Here is a 24,428-nt window from a genome sequence, read left to right on the forward strand (position 1 = left end):
TTGGTCGGGACCCTCCCGAATATCGGGTGCCGCTCCCGAGCCCCCGGAAAGGCAGGCAAGTCTCCCGGCTGCCGGCTGACCCCCCCCCCCGACTACTACAAGAAACCCCCGATGACGCGATTTGTGCTGAATCGCGTCACCGTGGCTCCACCCCCTGCTTCACAATCCCAATATTTTCAGCATTGTGAAGAGGGGGTGGAGCCACGATGACGCGATTGCGTGGCTCCGCCCCCAAAAACAGCGCATGGCCGGCGGTTCAAATACCGACAGCGTCTGCCTGACACAGGAGGAAATCCTGGTCATCTAGAGAGGTAAGTATAGCTAATCTAATTCCCCCCCCAACCCTAACCTCCTTTAGGGTGCCTAACCCTAACCTCCCCCCCAGTGCCTAACCCTAATCCCCCCTCTAAGTGCCTAAACCTAACCCCCCCTTCCCCGCCGCCTAAACCTAAGTCCCTTGGGGGGGTGCCTAACCCTAACCTCCCCCCGGGGGTGTCTAACCCTAACCCCCCCTTCCCCTAGCCTAACCCTAACCTCCCGGGGGGTGCCTAACAATGTCCCCACCCGGGAACCCTAAACCTAACCCTCACCCCTCGTGGCTGTCCGCGGCGGCGCCCGGCATCCCTTCGATCAGGATAACGGGCGCCGGTCTCCCGGCGTAGGTAAAATGAGAGGCGTCGGGATTTCGACGCCTGTCATTTAACCCTTGCCGGGATTAAGCAGTCGGGAAGCCGGCGGTCAGCATTACGTCCGCCGACTTCCCGACTGCTTCCCCTTTCACACAACAGAAGCCCCCATAACTAAAAAATGACTGGGCCACCCTGTGTAAAAAAATCAGTGTGAAAAAATGCCAGGTGACGTGTACTATGACGCTGCCTGTTAATTATGCACGTCTCTAAAACGGCGTTGAAACACCCAGGCACGCCTTTATTCGCATCTCCAACTCCCTGTTATTAGTGTCCTGCCCCTGCTAACCAACCACAAACGGCCTCTCCTGTCACTCATTACCCTAGGCTGCCTTTGCTGGGTGAGCGAGAGGGTTGCGATCGCAGTGTGTAGTTCGCACACACACAGAACGAAGCATGCGCATGCGCGTACGCAGAACATCGGGCCGCTTGTGAATGCACAGCGTGAGCGAGCGGCTCTGAATCAGGCCCTTGGTCTAAAGCAAGTGGTGGAGACAACATGTGACCTTGCAGACAAATAGGAAGCTGTAAGAGCTAACATTATCCTATATATTGAATACCCAGATTGTCTGACTGTCTAAGGGACTGAGGGCCGAACGTAGACCGTACGGCCGCCTCTGAATGAAGGCCTGAGGCCCTCATTCAGAGGCGGTCGGAGGATGCAAGCGGTCGCTCAGAAACTGGGCGGCAGCTTGCATCCTGACCGGCCGCCTCTGTTTCGGTCGTTAGGCTGTGGGTTAACACCCACAGCTCTAACGACCGCTAGGGTGATTATCACGATGGTCATTGACCATCGCGACCATCGGGGCTTACGATGAGACCCTAGGGTAGGGTCTCATTTGTCGTAAGCCCCAGAGAGCTTCTGGCTCTGTCAGAGCCGGAAGCTCTCCACTGACATCACTAGTGATGTCAGTGGGGCCTCCCCCAAATGGCAGGCGTTCCCATGGGAACGCCTCCGTTTGGGCTGCCACCCCCCCGGCCCGCCTTCCAAACGGGGCGAGCTGTCAATCAACATCGACAGCTCGCCCCCTTTGGAAAGAGACTCGCTACGACCGGCGCTGTCGGTCGTAGCGGGTCTCACGCATGCGCACGAAGGAGCCGGCTCCCTCGTGCGCATGCGCACTAGACAAACATCGAGGCGGCCGTGCGGTCGTAGACCGTACGGCTGCCTCTGAATAAAGCCCCGATTCTCAGTTGGTAGCAAAGCAAAAAAAAAATATGGAGTAATTTAGCACCTGGGCAAATCATATTGCAATGCAATAAGTGCAAATACATTTCTTTTTTGCATGCAGGTTAAATTATGTCTGCATGAAGCCCACAAATAGATTACAAGTTATGAGGACTATACATCAGCAATCACAAAAAAGATTCACAGATTCTACTTTTTTCCCCCCGATTTAACAATTCTCCAATCCACCATTATCCGCCCATACATTGCCGATATGTACCAGCGATTTGCAAATCATATTCACCAAAGAACGGGTTTTTGAATCGCGAAAGGCTCATTATTTTATTGGTAACGGTCTGCAAAACGGCTGATCGGTACCATACACTAACAATCTACAGCCCTGATTGGTTGGTGGAATCCAACATATTGAACAACATTTTTCACAGATTCCAATCACCTTTTGGTCAGAGGGCCTTATTCAGCTGTACACGCTAGTACACTGCTGAATGCAGATTCCCGATGGTCGGCAATCTGCACAGGCGCCTAACCCGTACTGTGTATGTGCAGTACGGGTCCTGCGTGTTCACACGCAGAGCGGCAGCAGGCCGTCAGTGATTTACAGACTGCTGCCGTTTGGGTGCGGGGGGGACAGAGATAGTCTCTGTTTCACAAAACGGAACGTGTCACTGCTGTTGTGTGGGGAGGGAAGAGGCCAGGATCTCCGATGGCTGATGGAGATTTCTTGGCTTCCTTCCCTCATCTGCGATGGCTGCTCTGCGTGACCCCATGGTTACTCACCCGGCCAAGGATCAGGCAGTCCATGGACGCAGGTCGTAGCATTACTGCATGCAGGAAGCATGACGCCTTTTGCTGCATTAACATAATTGCAAGGACTGAATTGCAAAACTGCTCACGTCAAGCTTTGCAATTCCGTCCACTACTGAATCACCCCCAGAATCAGCAATTGGTGAACCCCATTTTTTTCACACAATCATCTGCAAAGATGTATGGCCCCAATTATGCTGGGCATACACTATACAATTATCTGTCAGATATCTGGCTGGTTGGGATGAAAACCTGATAATGTATGGGAGCAAATGACAGTCGATCATATGGTCTTAAACACTGGAAAACAGACAAAAAACAATTGTTCAAATGGTATACAATCGGGAAACCGGCCGCCTTAATACCGACAGCCGGCTTCCCGACTGTCGTATCCTGGCAAGGGTGAAATGCCGGGCGTCTAGATGTAGACGCCTGACATTTCCCCGACGCCGGGAGACTGGCGCCCGGCATCCCGATTGAAGGGACAGCCGTGCGGGCAAGGGTTAGGTTTAGGCATACATGCCTACCCTCCCGGTTTTCGCGGGAGGCTCACGATTTTTCGGGTAACCCCCCGCAGCCCCGGAAGGGTAGGCATTTCTCCCGCATTCTGCCCACTTCCTAGTGAAGTGGGCAGAATGAGGAGAATACCCGCGGCGATCGCGGGTCTCCGTGAAGAGGGCGGGGCTTAAGATGTGATTCTGCATGAATCCAGCATTTGGCCCCGCCCCCTATGTAAATTTGACCCAATCGCGGCAGTTTTGCCGTGAGGGGGCGGGGCTTAATGACGCGAATTGTTAGGCCCCGCCCCCAACGGCCCCCTGCTGCTTCTCTTACCCGGGCTTCTCCCGGGAAGAGATTTATAAAGGTAGGTAAGTATGGGTTTAGGGCACCCGGGGGGGGACTTAGGGTTAGGCACCCCCCGGGAGGGTTAGGCTAGGGGGAGGGAGGGTTAGGGTTAGGCACCCCCGGGGGGGACTTAGATTTAGACAGCGGGGAAGGGGGGGGGTTAGGGTTAGGCACTTAGAGGGGGGATTAGGGTTAGGCACTTGGGGGGGAGGTTAGGGTTAGGCACCCCTAAGGAGGGTTAGGGTTAGGTTAGGTTAGTTTATACTTACCTTAGGACGACCGGGTTTTCCAGCGCTGTCGGGCTTACCCTGCCGGGCTCTGCTCATCTGTCGGCCCGGCGCTGCTGGGAATACCGGCGGTATTTCATACCGATTCCATTCAAATTGGTTAAATTCATGTGTTTTAAGTCTGAACGACAATTTATGTCTGTTTTCCAGTGTTTGTGAGCAAATGGTCAATTGTTATTTGCTCCCATACATTACCAGGTTTTCATTCCAACCAGGCAGATTGGACAGATAATTGTATAGTGTATGCCCAGCATTAGACTTGAGCTCAGACACACCCTCCCAAATCTAAATCTCTCATCTGCACATTTTAGATCAGCCCCACCTGCAGGGCAGCATGGTTTTGCCAAAGGGCAAAGTTGTTCCTATTTTCTGTTCTGCTTTTCACTGTAAATCAGCCCCTATATATCTCACGACCCCCTGGCTTACATCTATCTTAAATCCATGTACCTGTCTTTAATCTATTACTCTTTCTATCTATATTATATCTTGGGGCCATTATAATATATTATACATAAATATATACAGGCTCTCCAGTCTCTCCATCATTCTACGGATGAACCAAATCATCTATTTGAAGAAAATCTAATATAGTGTAGACTGTATGACGCGGTTTGTGTTTTATTTCATTTCCTGAGTGGCTGGATAATGATTTGCTGACAGCAGAAAGAAATGAGAGACGATCCTAGAATAATACTCGGGGGAAAAGATGAATGGAAACAAGAGAAGGGGATAAGGAAATTTAGAGTCAGAGAAAGAGCACAGAGGAGGGGCAGATATGACAGGAGAGGTAATACAGCCTAGACAGATTTATCAGTGACTGAGGGCTTTATTTAGATGCACACAACACATCACTTTGTTGTGCAGAAATAATTCTAGTTATTGCCATGTGTACACCTGCTCTCCAGTCTTTGGAGACACCTTGGGAAGCTTCAAATGTGCAGAAGATGGCAGGCAGTACAAAATGTGAAGGGGCACAGTGTCCTAAGTGTAACCTGCACATCAAAGTCTTTCTCCTACCACTTTAGAACCAATGTTTTCTTTAAATTAAACTTTTTATCTTTCTCCTAAAATACTGTTTTGTTTAGACTACTGTATGGCTTTAATTATTAAAGATAGCGACGAGACATTGGGACATTTTATTACATCCGGCACTTTTTTTGTCTTTTAAATCGGTTTATTGCGTTGCTTGAAGTGTACTTAGAAATGTGTTTCTGCGCTGAATTGCTACTGGAAGACCTGATCTCTGCCAGCTCAGACCTGGTGCAAACAATGTCTCAGTGACCTTCTGTGAAGTAAGAAACACTGTTAGAAATGCAGCCTCACAATGCCACAATATCACTCAGTGGCGATACTGTACATTCTGCCACTTATTGGGTACCTAGGTACTGGCGATAATATTGCTGGTATGCACATAGAAAATCACAAAGGACAGCTCTCCCGATAAGAGCTGTCCTTTGCGTTAGAGGGACTTCTGGGTTTATGACCTAGAAGTCTCTCTGGCGTTCTTCTACGCATACACAGAAGGACACACGCGCCCTGCAGTGGGTGCTGGGAGGGATCCCTGTCAGGGGGAATTGTAGAAAGAAGCCCATAGGCTTCTTATCCAAGCACCGGAATGTATCGCATTCTGGAGCTTGGTACATATGGAAATGCGGCCAAAACTCAGAAAACAGGGGTATGCATGCAGTATCTGAAGATGGCGAATGCTCCCACAATGAAGCTCTGAAGATATTATATTTTTGGAGATTGGCGACAGTGGGCCATTCCGGTAAGTAGGAGTTATCTGTGATATCTTCTGCTTTTACCCTTTTGACGATTGGCCCAAAAACCTAATTGGAAATTAAGTGATGATGAATAGAGCCCTAATACTCTTACCAGTGGCATATCTAGTGGCGTATAATGGGTGCAGGGTACACATGGACCCATAGGCCAAGGGGAGCCCTGTGCTGCACACCCTGCACCCAGGTCTGATAAACTACTGCACCTCTATAATCGTCTCCGGTAGTGCCATCTTTCTGGTGATATTTTCAGAAAGATGGCACCAGGGCCGCAACTAGGGGGGCTAAGGGGGCACGTGACCCGGGTGCCGGACTTGAAGGGATGCCGGGAAGAGGCTGCCGAGAGGCTAGGTTGCTGCTTTTGTGGGTTTGGAGCCACATCTCAGTCTTGAGAGGCACAGAGACACCATCAGTCTAATGTGGTGCTGGTTGCAAGCCAATCAGTGCAAGCGGACCGGCAGCCACTCAGCAGAGGCTGCTGGTCCGTGAGCTCCAATTAGTTCACAAGCAGCACCACATTACAATGATGGCAGTACTGACAGTTCCCCAGCATGTAGCATCCACCCCAAGCTCACCCACCGCTCGGGCCTGGCAGATAAGAGAAGGAAAATGGAAGCCTTACTGTGGCATAATCTAAAGGGGGCCTTACTGTGGCATAATGTGTAAGGGGTCTTACTGTGGCATAATGTAAAAGGGGCCTTACTGTGGCATAATGTGTAAGGGGCCTTACTGTGGCATAATGTAAAAGGGGCATTATTGTGGCATAATGTATATGGGGCATTATTGTGGCATAATATAAAAGGGGCCTTACTGTGGCATAATGTGTGGGCATTACTGTGGCATAATGTATATGGGGCATTACTGTGGCATAATGTATAAGGGGCATTACTGTGGCTTAATGAATAAGGGACATTACTGTGGCCTAATGTATAAGGGGCATTACTGTGGCATAATGTGTTGTAAGGGGCATTGCTGTGTTGCATAATGTGTTGTAAGGGGCATTACTGTGGCATAATGTGTTATAAGGGTCATTAATGTGTGACATAATGTGTTATAAGGGGGCATTACTGTGTCACAAAACCACACACCCTTTTCGTCCTCTATGTTGTATTTTTTTTTGGGAGGGCGCCAAATTATGGCCTTTTCCCGGGTGACAAAAATCCTAGTTTCGCCCCTGATGGCACATACACAAAAACTGTTTCACACAGGCCCCCATCTCCCTTAAAACTCCTATGAATCTTGCTATGCTAAATGAAATTGCTTTGCTGAACTGCTCTTCATTCCTCTTTAGTAAGGAACTCCTCCTGTCAGCAGCAGGGCCAGATTAACAATGGGCCGATGGATCTTGAGCTCCATGCCTCCACATAAAAATAGGCCCATCATCAGCATGATGATGACCAACTGCCTAGCTGGTCACACAGTCAGGCATAAATTCTAAGTATTGAAATAGTTTTTGTAGTATTCTGACAAAATTATATATTTTTTCTATTTTTATGTATTTAGGGAGACAGTGTAGCTGATAGTGAATGGGATGTACACACACACTTAGCTATGGTCAAACACAGTACTGGTTACAGCTCCTCCCCTTCTCAGTATAGGCCCTTGACCATTTTCAGTCCCAGGCCCATGTGGCCCTTAATCCGGCCCCGATCAGCAGAACAGGTTTATGCTGTTCTGCAAATGCTGCAACCTTGCTCCGCAAATCGATGCACATTGGCAGAAATGTAGCCGGACCCTCGCATATCGAGGTACGTAACACCCCCAATGAGGACCTTACTGTCTGCCTCATCCATTTTGTGCTTAGTAAATGAGGCCCAGAGAAGGAAATGAGAGACAGCACATGTTACAAGAAGGACTGGAGAGAGAGATTGAGATATATAAAACAGAATTGGAGACATACGGCAGAGACAGATACTCATGGGAGAATGCCTTCAGAGACAGTAACCAAGGACACCCACAGTGTGCCTCTGTCACCATATGCCTCTCTCACAAAACTAATCTGTTTCATGGTGCCAAGAACATGTTAGAAAATAGCATAATACGCTGAATAATCACTATGGTACATAAGTACCAATAACATGCTAAGATCTCTAATGGTGCAGACTATACACTAGTAATAATGACATGCTACATCTATGCTGCATATTGAGCTAAACATGCTGTGCTATACAAACCTAAACAGTGAGCTATATAATATACACTACTGAGCAGCCATACAGTACATTAATATTTAATATGCTGCTCAGTGTAGGGTGGTGTATACAATATCTCTGGCATGACAATGAATTATCTGCATTGCATAATATTAATGTCCTCCTAGAGAGCCCAGAGGCTGCACCGTGGTCTGCTTCATAATGGATACGTTGCGCTGTATGACTATGTACTATAAAGCTGGGTGATAGACATGGACAGCAGAAGGTAATAGTGTGAGAACATTACAGACAGATGCAGGAGGTAAAATGGGTCAAGCCTGCAGAATGACATGATAAAAGATGATACTGTTCTCTGAACAGTTAGAGCTATTGATCTGAGGACCAGCATCAGTGAGAGAGAGAGATAGGAGGGGCAGAGATGATGGAAAAGCTGGAAAGGGAAACCAAAGTGAAATAGATATGGAGGGAAGCAATATAAAATGGTGAAGAGGAGCAGGGTGCAGCCTATACAGACAAATACATGAAGGTGTTGATAAATGAGGCAGTGACATAACTATTTGCAGTGGGGCCCCTCTCAACTCCTATACAGGGCCTGATTCAGAGGCAGAAGCGGTGCCGATATTTGCTTATTTGAGTGATGTTTTGCTACTGAGCATTTGCAAAAAGCGTGAAAAACCCATAATGCACATGTGCGAATGTAACTGAGCGATAGCGGTCGCGGTTGTGTATTATTGGAAAAGGCCACCGAGAATCATGAACATTTTTGGGAGGTGACCTAACTTGATCGCAAAAAAGAGGCCAGTTAGGGGCGTGTTACGGGGGTGTCATGGGTGTGTAAAATAAATGCATGTGACTGTGTTCCCTTTGGCAGCACCTCAGCAACGAGGACATTTATGGGGATATATTTTAAATGAATACACTGCATGACCCATAGGCTGTGCAAGGCTTCAATGCTGCGACGATGATGATGCGACGATGATGGTGTGATCTTAATCAAGGATCTGATTTGATTCTGAGATGTACACTCACCTGATGGTTAGCGTACATCTCCAATGTTTAGGGGTCTGCGCAGGCACATGTGCAGAACAGGTCCTGCGATCTCACTCACAGTCCCCTCTAGCCGCAGCATGATTGACATGCTGCAGCGTTTGGGGGGCATAGTTGGTCACTGTTTTCCAGGAGGGACGAGGCCGGGGTCTACGTCAGTGGACGCAGATATGCTGGCCTCACAAGTGACCTGGCACTGGCCAGGCTGAGGTAAGCTTCAGCTTACGCAGCCTCGGCCAATGACGCAACCATCGTGACCATCGGTCACGAGAGTTGCGATGGTGATCCGGGGCAGCGTCTACGTACTCTGCACTCGGATCACAAATGCAGCAAGGAGGGGTCTATTTCATACTGACACTTCGTGCTGCAGTTACATTTTGTTGGACGGTATTGCACAGCCGCTTCTGTCCGTCCATCTCTGGCCACAACAGCGTATTTGCACAGGGCATATTTCCGCTACTGTGAATCTGTAATAAATCGCAGCCACCTCTCTGAATCAGGCCCATAGTTTTGCAAACCTGTATAGATCACCATAGGAGAGCATACAGTATCAAAGCTCAGTATAGTTGCAAGGTATTTAAGCAATACAAATGTAACAATTAGAACATGAGTTGCGCTGGGCCTATACACTTCATGGACCTGCAGCAGTCATATCCTCTGCACTTCTTTTGTGCAGTAAAAGGAAAAGCCAAGATACTCTGGGGAGACACAGTTCCATGCTAACCTTTGAGAGGGGGTAACGGTGTCAGCTCCTGCTGCTTGCTCTGGTAGCGGAACTGAGAAGAGCTGTGTGATCTGCGCTGACGGGAGCGGCGGAGAGAACGTCGAGAAAATCCATCCACTTTATCGGCAGCCAAGACAGGGGAGAGGCCCGGGGAGGACGGACTGGTGGGGGTGACGGGAAGTTTGGTCTCCATTAGTGTGCAGAATGCAGCAGCAGTAAGTTCTCTGTGGTTGTTAGTGCTACAATAAATTATGGACACACTTTGGGGAATTATTAGTAATCTAGGCCCAGGTGGGTCCTAGTGGAAGCGGGATCAGCCATGAGCAGCAGATGGAGAGCCTGAAATAACAAGATATATTTGCAGTCATTCATCTTTGTTTCAACAACGAATGAGCAATAAAACGACTTTTTTTAATAAATGTACTGGGGAAGGTAATGTATGGCCTTAAGGTGTGCAATCTGGTCAGACATACAGGGTTCAATGATGAAAATTGTATCATTCTTGTTACCACAAATTACAGTCACATCACTATACTGTAAGAGCATGGACTGTGAGACTGCCTGCTACACTGAAAGCTGCAAAGCCAATAAACGCCTAGCTGCTAATGCTGACATACTTTTAAACTAGTTCTGGATGTTGCATGTCTACACAGTTTGGTCATCATGTTCCTTCAACGTGTACCACTGTCTAATACACAAATTATGTTAACATGCCTATAAACTCCTGTAAATAATAGCTGTATACACAGTTGGCTCTGATGTCATTGATGGGCTCTGATGTCATGACTTCAGTTCAAAACACGTGTATAATAAGGTATAGTGTAACTCCTACTGTAAATTATTATGGCTATGAGAGGATGCTTTGGATTTCTGTGACCTGTATAGAAGCACTTAGCCTATGGTCTTGTGCTTGTACGGTTACAAAATTCCATGGTGATATCCCTATAATTTACATTGTGGGGTTTTATATATATATATATATATATATATATATATATATCCACTGCACAATGTCATTATCAGGCCCGTGTAACCGAAGTAATTTTGTACATGGTAAATAGCCCAAATATGTCTGATTATTCCAATTTAATATGATTGTAAATTATATGCACAGAGTACGTCTTCAAAAATGCTAAAATACCTGGAAATATTTAACAGGCCAGAATCAGGCATACTGTACATAGTACACCCATGTATCATATCCGATTGTCTCTAGAATGGTTTTTGCAATTACAGGGATTACAGGACAGTGACATTGCAAGATGATATAAGGGCTTTCCGTAATGTTAAGCCCTACCAAAAATCAACATAAATATACTGTAGTATGGTTTACTCCTAAAATCACAGATAGAACTTACAGGTCCAGCTTTACCTTTTGGCTCTTCCTCTAATGTTGCTCTTTGTATGCAATCTATTCAATCTTTATATTTAATAATGGATGCAAATTTAGGCCACAATCCTTCCAAATCATGCAGCGACAAATTCAAATGTTACACTGTCACACAGATATCCAGGGAGCTGTGCACTAACAGACACTGGGGAACTGCACCTCTCAGCAGGATTGCTAGAAGTCTGAAAAGATTTTAGAATGACACAAACAGTTGAATTTCTGCAACAAGCACCAACATGCACTTAGTATAAGGTTTCTCCTGTTATGAATAAATTGGTTATGGAATGAAGATTTGCGTGTTTCAAAAATCTCCCCTCTGGTCTATAGAGTTAATAATACATCCACAGGCTCTATGCAGCATCCAGTATTCCCAGAAGCTGAAATTCTCTCTAGTACATGCGCTTGCAGTGGGAGGAACGTATGGGCATTGTCGGATCCAGCAGAATAATATATTCAGGAAATTGAAATTGGCAGGCGGTGTGGTGTGCTGGACCAGTGCATTCCTAATTTTTATTAGGATGTGAGGCCTGGTAGACTCTGCATTAACCCTTTACGCCTTCTGCCAACCTGAAGCAATGGTATGAAAGTCCTATTGCAATGTGGAATTTGTTCACACGGACTCTGTTCCTTAATTGATAAAAATCACCTATCCTCTTCTAGTTTCCCCATGGGATCAGGTGGAAGAGCATGGAATAATTCTAGCATTGCATTAAAATGAGCTACAGATCCACTCGTGGGACCTGCAATGATGAAAAATTCTGCAGGATGGCAATTAAACAAGAAGCCGGCACAGCTGGGAACGTCTGCGGAGAATGGTATCCTAGTTTTAGGATTTCCTTCTTTATAGGATTTGATCAGGCCCCCATGACCCTCCTTTTTGTCATCCTGCCCTTGATCTATGGAAACCGTCTTCCTCTGATTTAAAAGATCTGCAGTTTCTCTGTCTCCGGTAAACAGGCAGATGCAATGCTTCTATGGGATTAGTAGGATTTCTCTGTTTTTCCCCTCAGTAACAGGAGCCCGGGTTTATCTATAGCTGCAGGATCAGTACAATGACAAAACCCAAACCTATTCCTCCCCCTGCACTTCTCCCAAATGTCATGTGACCATGAATGAACAGGTCTATTGGCCTTTTAATAATAGGGTCTGCGTCACTGCTGGGGGGTGATGTCACTTCTCTATAAAACCATTGGCTGCAGTCATGCTGGATTTAAAGAGACAGCTGCCTGTGCTTTAGTGAGGCTGTATGAAGAGAAGAATGAGTGTGTAAATAAAATATATATGTTTATAGTACAAGCACTATGTTGTGCTTCCTAATGCACATTATTAATAGATATTTTTATTGGTTACTGTATGCAAAATTGCACATCTGAAATGCATTTCTCCATTAATATGCCAAATTGTAAATGAAAAGCTATACAAATATATATACACATACTAATGTACCTACATGTTTCTACATAAATATGAACACTGGTAAATTAAAATGTTGTGCATATTTGTATTTATAAAAAACAACTTTTTTTTTTCCTCTCTTTTTTTTCAACACAGGAACCCAGACATGTAAGTAAGTGTCCTGACACAATTCACCAATGTGGTAGCAGGGTGCAGAGGCGCACTGGGCTAGCACACCCCACCCCTAGTGCAAATCACATTATGATGTCACAGAATAAGCTCTGGGAAGAACTGGAGCAGAAATACGCTGACCTCCCAGCCATCCTGGTTTTGGCAGGACAATGCTGCTTTCGGCACTATTGCGTCACCTCATCCGTTCCCCCCTGCGGGCTGTAGTGACCCACAGGGGGCGGGGCCATGATGATGCGATTCAGCGAGTGGCCAGTCCATGAAAAGGGTATAATGAGCACTTAACCAGCTATAATATACATCAAACGAAGGTATGAAATAATAATGACATATACAGGACCAGCAATCACAGTAAGCCATTATGTGTGGAAGTAGGGCCATCCTGTCTGAGCTGAATATTTTTATTTCAGATGTGGGCTCCATTCCAGATCATTTGGGCAAGTTCGAGAATCTGGGGGGGAGGGGGGGCAGAAATTGAACCTAGCACTGCCCTGGACATATATGTACAGATTGGTCTCCTTATGTATTGGACAGTGTATTATTGTACAGTATTAATAATTTACCCTATAGATGGTCTATATCAGTGCACCCCTAACAGTGCATTGTTTCCAGATCTCCTAGTTGGTGCACAAGTGTATTCATTACTGGCTGACACATTTTGAGGGGATCTTAAAAAAACATGCAACTTTAGTATTATACGCTATTTCTATTGTGGTCATCATGATGTGGGCTAGGGAGGGGGGTTTCCAGGCAACCGTACCCCCCACCCTGCATTTGCCTATGCATTAAAGGGGTTATGTCCTTTCAGAATTTAATAAACAGTGTAGAACTAAGATTACTGCTGTTTGTCACTGTATCGATTACACCACCTACAGAGAGAGATATGTTCCCCTTTGCTGGCAATGGGGACCCAGCAACAGTCTTTCTGGCTTCAGCAAAGCCTTCCTGGCGTTGCTGAGTCCCCACAGGGTGAAAGTGTCAGGCACATGTGCAGACTGGCTGCTGCACATGCTCATGAAATAACAGCCCGTTGCTGGTAGTGATAGGCTGCCAGCAACAGAACGGAGGATGCCGTTGGCAGGGGGAACATCACTGGACATTGCCGGGGAGGTAAATAATGTTAAGTACCAGCAGCATATTTAATAGTATCACTGCGATACTAAACTAAATACAGTATGCTGCTGGTATTAAGGTTCATTGTTAAATGGGGCCCTCAGTTTGAGTAAACAATGTGTAAAGTGCCTGATTCAGATTTGGAAATAGAGTAAGACAGAGCAAGTTACCCTGTACCCGGACAAACCATTTTGCAATGCAAAGGGTGCAAATCATACTTGCCGACTTTTAATCTGAGGCAGCAATCGGGCAATGATGGGGGCCGGGACGGACAATTTGTGTTATTATCATAGAATCGCGTAATTAAGCCCCGCCCCTAATGATGGAAGGAAGCGGACGGGATTCGGGAGGCTACCCAAAAAATCGGGAGCATCCCGCGACTTCCGGGAGTATAGGCATTTTTGGTGCAAATATTGTACATACATTTTTTTTACATGCAGGGAAAATACTGGCTGCTTTTGCATGTAGCCCACAAATGCTGGACAACTTTATTTTTACACTGCAATTTAGATTTCAATTTGAACACACCCCTCCCCAATCTAAATCTCTCTGTACATTTTAAAGCTTCCCCACCTGCAATGCAACATGGTTTTACCAAGAAGCACAATTACTTGCTCTTTCTTATTCTATTCCCAGATCTGAATCAGGTCCACAGAGTGGCAGCCATTTTGTGTGAATACTGAGCTGATTTAAAGAGCATTTTGGAAGTGAGGAGTTGATTCAGACCCAGACGCTAAGAAGCGTTCGCTCGTAGCTGCCGATGGTTTGCATTGTGCGCATGCATCGCAGTGCACAAACCACTGCGAAAGATCGGGAAGCGTTTGCTTGGCCAGCATAGACAGCCCAGCAGAGTGAGTGACCGTAGAAGCTGTTTGTGGGTGGTGACAGGGGCAGGGTCCTACAAACGGGGGAGTGGAGGTGCGAACGCAGGCGTGTCTGAGCTTCCCAACGCCGTTTTAGAGGTGTGCATAATTAACAGGCAGCGTCATTTTACACGTCACCTGGTTGTATTTCACACTGAAATGATCACAGTGCTTGAGACAGGGTATAGTCAACCTCAAGCATTGCGATGGCATCCGATGGTCCTCGATGTACCAATGGTTACATATACTTCCTGGAGATGACGTGCACAAGTGGGCGTCTTAAGACAGGCTGGTGGGCTTCTCCATACATACAGTGATCGCATGCCAAGACATAGTGGATGTGCTTATGCCTTGCCGTGCGATCGCCTGCCTTGCTGGGTGTGTACCAGATTTGCATACTCTGGGTGCGAGCAAACGCATCTAGCGAGTGGGTCTGAATGAGCTCCTGAGTTTTTGCTACTTACTGTGCAGTGCTGAAGACAATTGAAATTTATTGCAAGTGGAACTGTGTTTTTTGTGCTTTGCCATTGAAAAACCAAAGCTATTGCTCTCTTGAATGAGGAAAGAAAAGTGTTAGATTCTAAGCTTATTGCTATTACCAATTCTGGATTACAAATACATGCATGTTATAGGGCAGTGATTGTCCAGCAACAGAGTATTCCGATGATAGGTGTAAAAGAGTGCCTTTGGGGTAGTGAACTTACTGCCCCTTGGCATTGTGCCCAGCAACACATTTTATTTAGGAAAGAGGATAGTGTTTGTTGTTCATTTTGGTACTGCAAAGAATAATACTTTTTTCCACTTATAGTAAATAGCTTTTTACACTTTGCTGTGAAGCCACGTATAAACTGCACACATGACTTTTCTGAATATCTTCAATGATTTGGTGGGTGAGATTTCCCCTTTTGCTCAATACATTCAAACATTTAACATAACTGTGAGCCCACTGGCATATATATAATGGGTGCACCCATATAAATATACCTACCTCTCCAGAGTCCCATGTTGGATGGTGCTACATATTAGCAGAAATCACCGGGAAAATGGCACAGCAGCCCATTTACTGGAGATTTGGGCATACGCACTAGAGAAGTCAACACAAACATGGGGCAGGCGCCATGTTCCTGGAGACCTACAAATTAGTAATAGACTGGCACAAACCAGTGTCTACTGCATTGCCAGAGAGGAGGGGGCCCAGATGTAGTCTCCACAAGGGCCCTCTACTCTCTTAATCCCTGTATGAGCGCATTAAGTTGTCCTATTAAGTAGTGAATTTTGATTGTTCCTATCACAGCGGCTATTTATTACTGGCTACATTCTTGCAATTTGCAATGCACCACTAAAAGATAAAAGAATACCTCTGCACTCTAAAACTATGCACTCACAGGTATTAGATAGGAATGATGATTGAAGAACAGGTAATTTAAACTTGCAGAATAGTTATTTAATAAAATATAATCAATAGTATAGATCAATACACTGGTGTTAGATGATCAAAAGAGAAAACAGTAAAAAGAACAATTTATAAAACATTAAAAATAATGTTGCAATAAGAAGCATCCGGGTTCTGAACATAAGATCCTTCCTTGCAGATAGTGATTCAACTAAACCAGCGTACAACTGCAGTATGAATGATTATTATAGCAAAGAGAGTGGCTAAGGCAATCCTGAAGAAATGCATATGAACACAGGAGAAGTGTATAATGAAATTCTGAGGTCTTATATTCCAATAAGGTGAGGAAAGTATTTATAGATATGAAATGTATCCAGTGAGCAAGTTTATACTCTCACACATACATATTGTCCATGATCTATGTCCAATGCATACACCCACTTCCAATTGGAGCGACCATAGATATTAAAAGGCAGGTTACCAGTCCAAAACGTCATGAGCCACGTGCTTAGTAACGCTTGTAAAAGATGGTTTGTAGCCATCTGTGCATGTGCAGAGTGACGCGGCAGCCACGGGGTATGTTGGGAGGGATCCGATCGGATCCCTAATACCAGCGCTATGCGGTAGAAACCCATAGGCTTCTATAGCCTCTGCGTCGGATCCCCGGTGGCCACCTCCCTAAGGAGCGGATTCCAGATGTTCTGCAAGTTATTTCTTTCTCCTCTTCCGAGAACCTTTAGATCCTTTTAGGGACGTCGAGATTTTTTTTAGAGGACAAGACGTGACTTGGTAAAACAGGACCCCCAAGTACAAGACCAGAATCCTCCACAAATCCATAGTTTGCAACAACCACTTACTTCCTCGGGTAACATCAGGACCAGGTAGCGTATTTACAGAATCTGAACCCACCAAACCGTCAGAAGAAAAATCGAGTGAAGTATAGCCGATTCTCATAGAAATTTGTGACTGTTGTACAGGCTCTGCAGGTTTAGAACTGTAGCATTTGGGAGATGTTGTAAAAGCAGATGGACACTTGAAAGATTGGACTGCCAAAGAACACACAGAGGACTGAGCAGCAGGTAAACCAAACTTCTGAAATACCGCATCCCAGAAGGCCAGGGGATCTTGAAGCATTGGATCTTTTGATTCCATTAATGGATTGGCCCACTCCAAGGCTTCCCCTCTGAAGGCTAGAAGAAGATAGCCCACTATCCAAGCTGGAGTGAGAGAGCCTGAGGTTGGTTCTTGAAAGTACCTGATGCATTGGTGCACTAAAGTGCTAAACAGGTCAATATCCCCATCGAAGCAAATAGATGGCTGGGTATTAGCTGGACACTCAGGGGCTCGAAACTGAACCTCAAACAACTCTGGAAGGGTAGCAGACAGATGACGTTGATTGGGCAGGTGACATTGGTTGGTCTGTAATCTCAGATAGCTGAGCAGAAACCTTGTATGTCTCTGGCTGGGCAGAAACCTCGGATGGCCCCGACTGGGCAGGAACCTCGGATGGCCCCGGCTGGGCAGGAACCTCGGCACAGAGTTCTGGAGCACCATGATTCTTAAACAATGGAGAATTACAACTGCAAGAAGACACAAGAACAGTTATAGTACTTTGACAAGTGGCCGATGAGGCGGCAACCAAAACAGTGGATAAACCCTCATGCCCAAAGGCAAGAGCAGAATTCAGGTCCTCATGCCTGAAGGCAAGGGCAGGTGGGTCCTCATGCCCGAAAGCAAGGGCAATACTGTTGAGATTGGCAGCCTGCTGATAAGATGGCTCTTCCAAATATACGGGCAGCTGAGAGTCCCCGACAGGTTCTGGTGCACCTGGGGCAAGGCACTGGTAAGCCGCTCCTGGGGCATAGCACTGGGAAGTCCTTCCTGGGGCATGGCACTTGGAGACCCCTCCTGGGGCATGGCCCCTGGAGACCCCTCCTGGTGCACGGCACCCGGAGACCCCTCCTGGGTCACGGCACCCGGGAGACCCCTCCAGGCCTGAAGTACTGTAAACCTCTTCTAGGGCTGAGGCACTAGAGACCCCTCTTTGGACTTTTTCTTTTGAGATCCCTTCTGGAGTTTTAGCACTCTTGTAAGGTAAATCAGGCTTCAAATTCCTTATAGAAGTGGCAGGCAGAAGTCCCTTCTTGGAATAGACAAGCTTCGGACCCCCACTTAGGGCTGGAGACTCGGAACCCCCACTTGGGGCTGGACATTCCGAATCCTCTCCTAGGATTTTGACACTGGAGACCTCTCTTGAAGTTTTGGCATCAACAACCCTTCCTGGGCTTTGACTTTAGTACTCCCTTCTGGAACATTGGCACAGATGACCCCTCCTGGGGTTATGCCATTCGTGTGAGGCATATCAGGCTCAGACCTCCTTTCAGGGGAAGCACACAAAAGTCCCTCCTTGAGACCAGCAGATTTGGAATTCCCAGTTGGAATAGAGACTGGAACCACAGTATTGAGGACACATGGGACTGGGGATTGTACCCCAACACAGGAAACTCGGGTTGGCACACTAACACTGGTAACTTTGGCAACACGGAGGCCAGACTGAACAGAAGCAGGACCAACAGCAGAGTTTTGAAAACCATTCCTAGACTTGCGAGTGGGATACCAGTGAATAGAGGGCCTGATTCAGACCCGCTCACTATCTGCATACACTCGCTGGATGCTTATGCAAATTTGTGAAAGTGATGCCACGGGAAGCGAACGCTCGCCAAGGCATAAGCACACCCACCATGTCTTAGCGAGCGACCACTTTGTCTGAGCATACGCCCAATCGCACAGGCCGAGCCGCCCACCAGCACATGTCATCTCCAGGAAGTGTATCTAAACATTGGTACATCGAGCATCATCGGATGCAACTTGCGGTTGCTGTACCCTACCGCAAGCATTGCGAGAAAATCAGTGTAAAAAAAGGCAAGTGACGTGTACTATGATGCTGCCTGTTAATTATGCACGCCTCTAAAACGGAATTGAAACACTCAGGCACGCCTGCGTTCGCATCTCCAACCCCCCGTTATTAGTGTCCTGCCCCTGTTACCACCCACAAACGGCCTCTCCTGTCACTTATTACCCTGGGCTGCCTTTGCTGGGCGAGTGAGAGGGTTGTGATGGCAGTGTGTAGTTCGCGCACGCACAGAAAGAAGCGTGCGCAAGCACAGAACATCGGGCCACTTGCGAACGCACAGCACGAGTGGCTCTGAATCAGGCCCAGAATGTCCACCGCAATAGAAACAGAGGCCCTGATTCAGAGCCGGACGCCCTGACAGACCGCTCGCTCTGAATCAGGGCCGTCCCTGCTCCTTTTTGGAGCGGCCTCCTGGCCGCTCGCATAGCTGTGGGTGACCACCCACAGCTATAGCGAGCGGCCAAAATGATGGTCGCGATGGTCAAGACCATTGGGCTTGCGACGAGACCCTGCGGTAGGGTCTCGCTGCCGCAAGCCCAGGAGTGCTTTTGGCTCTATCAGAGCCAAAAGCACTCCCACTGACATCACTAGTGATGTCAGTGGGGCCAGACCCAGTCTGGGCAGCCACGCCCCCAGCACGCCCACCAAAGGGGGCATGCTGTCAATCACCATCGACAGCACACCCCCTTTGGTGCGAGACCCTTAACGACAGCATGCGCACTTGGGCACCATCAACCCGCTTACGAGCACTCAGCGCTCACGAGTTGGTCAGAATCAGGCCCAAAGTCTGTTATGCCTTCAATAATTTCATTCTGCTTCAGAGACACTGGGTCGTGGGAAACTCCAAAATTTGCCGTTGTTCTGAACAGAGGAAGACTGTCCAGTGTTCATGGTTTCAAATTCAAAGAATTTTTCTCCTAACAACATTTTGATGGTGATCTGGTAGTCTCCCCAAAAAATCAGATAGTACAAAAAGTATCTCGGTTGGCAAGGTTTGCAACTGAATCAGTTTTCCTCTGAGATCAGCCAGCAGTGTTGAGTCCATGAAGTGCATCAGTTCAGGTGACAGAGGGTTAACGTGTAATGAAAACATTTTATTTATTTATTTATTTTTAAATTGAGTAAATTTTTATTGGTTTATAGATATACATTAACAAATAACCAAACAAAATAAATAATAAAAAAATATAAAAAAAATAATAATAATAATAATATATACATATATATATATATATATATACACACACATACATACACACACACACACATATATATCTATATCTATATATATATATATATATATATATATATACATACATACATATACACATAAATGCATAATCAAATAACAGTATCTGGAATATAAAACCTAGATCTACAAACTGCATCCCAGATCCACTGCTTATAAAAAATATAATATTAATCTGTATACCAAAACAATAAACATAGAGAAAAAAAATATACATATATATATACACATAAAATACATTATAAATAAATAAATAAATAAAAAAATTACCACACTATACAAATATTGGAATATTGTCAAAAATAACACCTGAAAAATTGGCAAAATCAACTAGATCCCAATAAATTCTGCTCTCAACTTATCACACAGCACATTACCTCCAACAAAGTAATAATCTACCTCATTATCCTAACAATAATATACTGGTCAATCATTAGGCAGTGCACGGGCATAACAGGACTTAAGCCAACTGCTCCAGATACGTTCATACTTCTTCTCAGCTTTGCGACAAATAAAGACATGTTTTTCATGTTCAACAGTGGTACGGACCAATGACAGCCAAGCATTATAATCTGGTCCTGTAGGAGCCATCCACGACCGAGCCACACATACCTTAGCTAGTGTACACATATTGACAATGTATTGCTTAAGATATCTGTCCACTACCTCATTCCCAATAGAGCCTAAACAGCACATCAATGGCGTAGCTAAAGTGGGAGCAATACCTGTATTGGACAAAACTCTCAGAACCTTATTCCAAAAAATGCTAACCACCGGACAATCCCAAGGTGCCAGAAAGTACCGCTACTAATTTTACACTTAGGGCATATGTCAGATACTCTCCCCCCAAATTTTAGCAAACGAACAGGAGTTAAATAGGTACGGTGTAGAATAAACAGTTGAATCTGTTGAAATCTTATAGAAGTTGTGGAAATACAAGGAGCTTCTAGAGCATTATCCCATTCCATATCACTTATAAGGCCAATATCTCTCTCCCACTTTGATCTAAGATGTGGTAAACTATCCTTATGATAAGAAGACAATATATAGGAGTATAAGTAAGAAAGCGTCTTCCAGGGACCTAAAGATAAAAGGAATGACTTCAATGGGGATATTTGAATTAGAGGAGGGCCATCTGAAAATTAAGCCAAGAGAGCATGCCGTAATTATAAATATCTATAGAAATATGATTGAGGGAGATGATGAGCTTCTTGGAGTTTCGCAAAAGATTTAAGAATTGAAGTGTCATATAAATGACCCAATGTAGTTACACCGTTAGAACCCCATGTCACCTCAAGCTGTAAAGAGGCCAGTTCAGGTAATATACGATAACTACATAGAGAAGTGTCTGGATCTAATCCCGTAAACTGTAGAATACTAGATACCAATTTCCATATCTTAATAGCTTGCATCAACAGGGGAGGGCCTTTCTGTATAATTCTACCCGCAAGCAAGGCCTGTAATGGTGTAAAGTTAGGGAAAATCTGAGAAACCAACAAAACATGCAGGGCATTAGGGGAGTCATCTTGAAGCCATAACCGTATATGTGCCATCTGCGCCGCATAATAATAAAATTTGAAATTTGGAAGAGTCAAACCTCCCCCAGACCTAAATCGGGTCAGAGCTGCCAATTGAATACGTGGTCGACGATTCACCCAGCCCAATGAAGAAAGAAGACTATTCAAACGCCTAAACAATGTATCTGTAATAAAAACAGGAGAATGCTGCAAAACGTACACAAATTTTGGCTGCACCACCATCTTGATTAAGTTAATTCTACCAGTAACGGTAAGAGGGAGCCGGCGCCAGGACTGAAGTTTGCCCTTTAAGTAGGCAAACAGGGGCTCAACATTCAATACTATATAGTCCTTTGGAGAATTAGTTATCCAGATACCTAAATATTTAAATTTATTTACCCAACAGAGAGGGAGAGTGATAATGGGAACAGTCGGATACAACCCCTAAGAGGAAGGATAGATGATTTGTCCCAGTTTATCTTAAGACCAGAAAAAATTCCAAATTGTTCTATGACTTGAAGAACCACAGGCAAATGAAGACATTTTATGACACGTTGTAATTAACCTCAAAACTTCAGCACACGTTTTTTAGGCCAGAACATACTGTCACGATTCCCAAGGTTTGTGTGTGCGTGTGCATGAAGTACTCAAAATACTAGAATAAGGTTAAAATTACTTTTGTCAGGTGAAATTAAATAATGATTTATTAGCAAACAAGGGTTACTCATGAATGCAGGAATTGTCAGATTTAAACAGAACAGTACAGGAGTAATGCAGATGGATGATCACTGAACATAGACAAAGTTCTGTTTGTTGATGTAGATGAGCAATCACTGAGTTCAGAATGGGAATTTTAATGGGCAATGAGAAAACAGGTATACTAGCTGGACCCGGACTGGATACACACACTAAAGTCCAAGGTAGCAAATGCAGTGCAAAACAGGTACAGATGGAGTGAGGTAGACTTAGTATTTACTGATAACAAGTCCAGAGGAATTGGAATACAAATAAACAAAGTCCTGGTCAGTTGGTACAAGGTAAGAAATAATAATGTCCTTGATTACTCCCACAGGGAGCAGGAGGAAAACCTTGGTTGCAATAAGCCAGGATCCAAAGTGATAACAGGCAGAGATAATATGGAAATGGTAAACCTGGAGCACAGTCACAGAGGTAGACTAGATGACCTGGCACTGATTGCTCAGTTCTAAGGAAATATAAAGCTAGTACCCAGGTGCACCCACAGCTGCTTGATTAAGGCAATCAGGTCTGTAATCAAAGTCTAGCCAGGATGGAATAGGCTAGACAGGCCTCAGGTAAAGAGTAAAGCTGGCCACACACTAGACCAGTGTTGGCTAACCTTGACACTCCAGCTGTTATGGAACTACATAACCCAGCATGCACTGCTACAGTTTTGCTATTAGGGCATGCTAAAACTGTGGCAGGGCATGCTGGGATATATAGTTCCACAACAGCTGGAGTGTCAAGGTTAGCCAACACTGCACTAGACCAACTTGCATCCAACCATCCAACTTGTTGATGAAAATCTGGTAACGTATGAGAGTAAATGATGATCAGCAATTTGCTCCTAAATGCCAGAAAACAGATGAAAATGGTAATTCAGACAAGTTTGTTAAATGTTTGATCTAAACAATTTGTTCAAACAACAGTTTTTGTCCATTTTCCGGTATTTGGGAGCAAATTGCTGATTGTCATTTGCTTTCATACCTTACCAGATTTTCATTCCAACCAATCAACAAGTTGTATGGTTGGATGAAAGTTGGTCTAGTGTGTGGCCAGCTTTTCACCAGAGGCAACTAAGAGGAACTGCACAGACCGTGACAGGGACCTGTTAATTATAACAAGGTTCGAAAGGAGAGTAGAAGAAAAGCAGTGAAAATCTAGAATGCAAACGTGCTAAAACCCTGGAAAGAGAGTGCTGGTCAGCCCTCTTTGGTTGCCAAGAAAACCCCAGAATGTCAGGTACCCCTTGAAGTTACCCTTAATCCCCGCCAGATGTGTTCTCTGCCATTCCGGGAAAAACCCAAATTATCCAGCATGATATAGTTACTCCTTGTCAGGACTCTGACTATTTCTGTACATAAAGATAAACTACAATTGCCAAAGTTTCACTGCGGTCGTTGGAGGATCTTTCCTGGCTGCTGGCGTTCATCACATGCAGTATACAGAGAGTTAAAGTGATCTTCTGTTTCAGGGGCGTCGTCAGGTTGCTGGACTCTTTGATTGCTTACTCTTCCAAACCTGATTCTGTCTGGGTCACATGTTTTGAACTTCCTATGGGTCCCTTTGGTCTGCATGGGGCGGAGGAAACCTTCCAGTGGGCTATGAACAGGTTGCTGTGACCTCACAATGAATATGCAGCTGCATATCTAGATGACATAGTCAACTTTAGCCCCGACAGGGAGTCACACCTACCAAGAGTAGAAGCAGTGTTGAAATCTTTACGGGCACATAGGTTTACTGCTAATCCTGAGAAGTGTGCCATTGGAATGGTGGAGGCAAAATATTTGGGATATATTGTAGACAGAGGACAGGTAAAACCTTAGCCCAGTAAGGTGGAGGCGGTCCTCACATGGCCTAAACCCAAATGTAAATCTCAGCTCAGAACATTCCTTGGCCTAGTGGGTTACTACCGCAGATTCATTCATGATTTCGCCACTAGGGCAACACCATTAACTGAGTGTCTTAAAAAATGGTCCCCAGACAAGGTACTGTGGTCTAGAGCAGCAGAAGCTGCATGGCAGGATTTAAGGCGCGCCTTGTGTGCAGAACCTGTTTTGCAGGCTCCTAACTTTAAAAAGCCATTTATATTGCAGACAGATGCCTCAGGTACAGGATTGGGAGCAGTCCTTTCCCAAGTAGTAGAAAGGGAA

At 45.4% G+C, this 24,428-nt stretch overlaps 1 protein-coding gene across 2 annotated transcripts in view; it reads right to left on the reverse strand.

The window, feature by feature from the left end:
- PPP2R5B (protein phosphatase 2 regulatory subunit B'beta) overlaps positions 1 to 11,960 on the reverse strand; it is a 76,740-nt gene extending 64,780 nt beyond the window's left edge. The window contains exons 1-2 of one of the 2 annotated variants that reach the window (XM_088480014.1): positions 10,887 to 11,960; positions 9,515 to 9,853 (exon numbers count right to left, since the gene is read on the reverse strand). In XM_088480014.1, the coding sequence (XP_088336140.1) occupies positions 9,515 to 9,707 (193 nt within the window). In that variant the 5' untranslated portion in view covers positions 9,708 to 9,853; positions 10,887 to 11,960. Of the gene's footprint in view, positions 1 to 9,514; positions 9,854 to 10,872 lie in introns of both variants that reach the window. The other variant, XM_088480015.1, reaches the window with a different exon arrangement.
- Between the last annotated feature and the right edge of the window lie 12,468 nt (positions 11,961 to 24,428).

Source organism: Taudactylus pleione, unplaced genomic scaffold (genome assembly GCF_031769625.1).
Source record: "Taudactylus pleione unplaced genomic scaffold, aTauple2 ptg000250l, whole genome shotgun sequence".
NCBI classification, from domain to species: domain Eukaryota; kingdom Metazoa; phylum Chordata; class Amphibia; order Anura; family Myobatrachidae; genus Taudactylus; species Taudactylus pleione.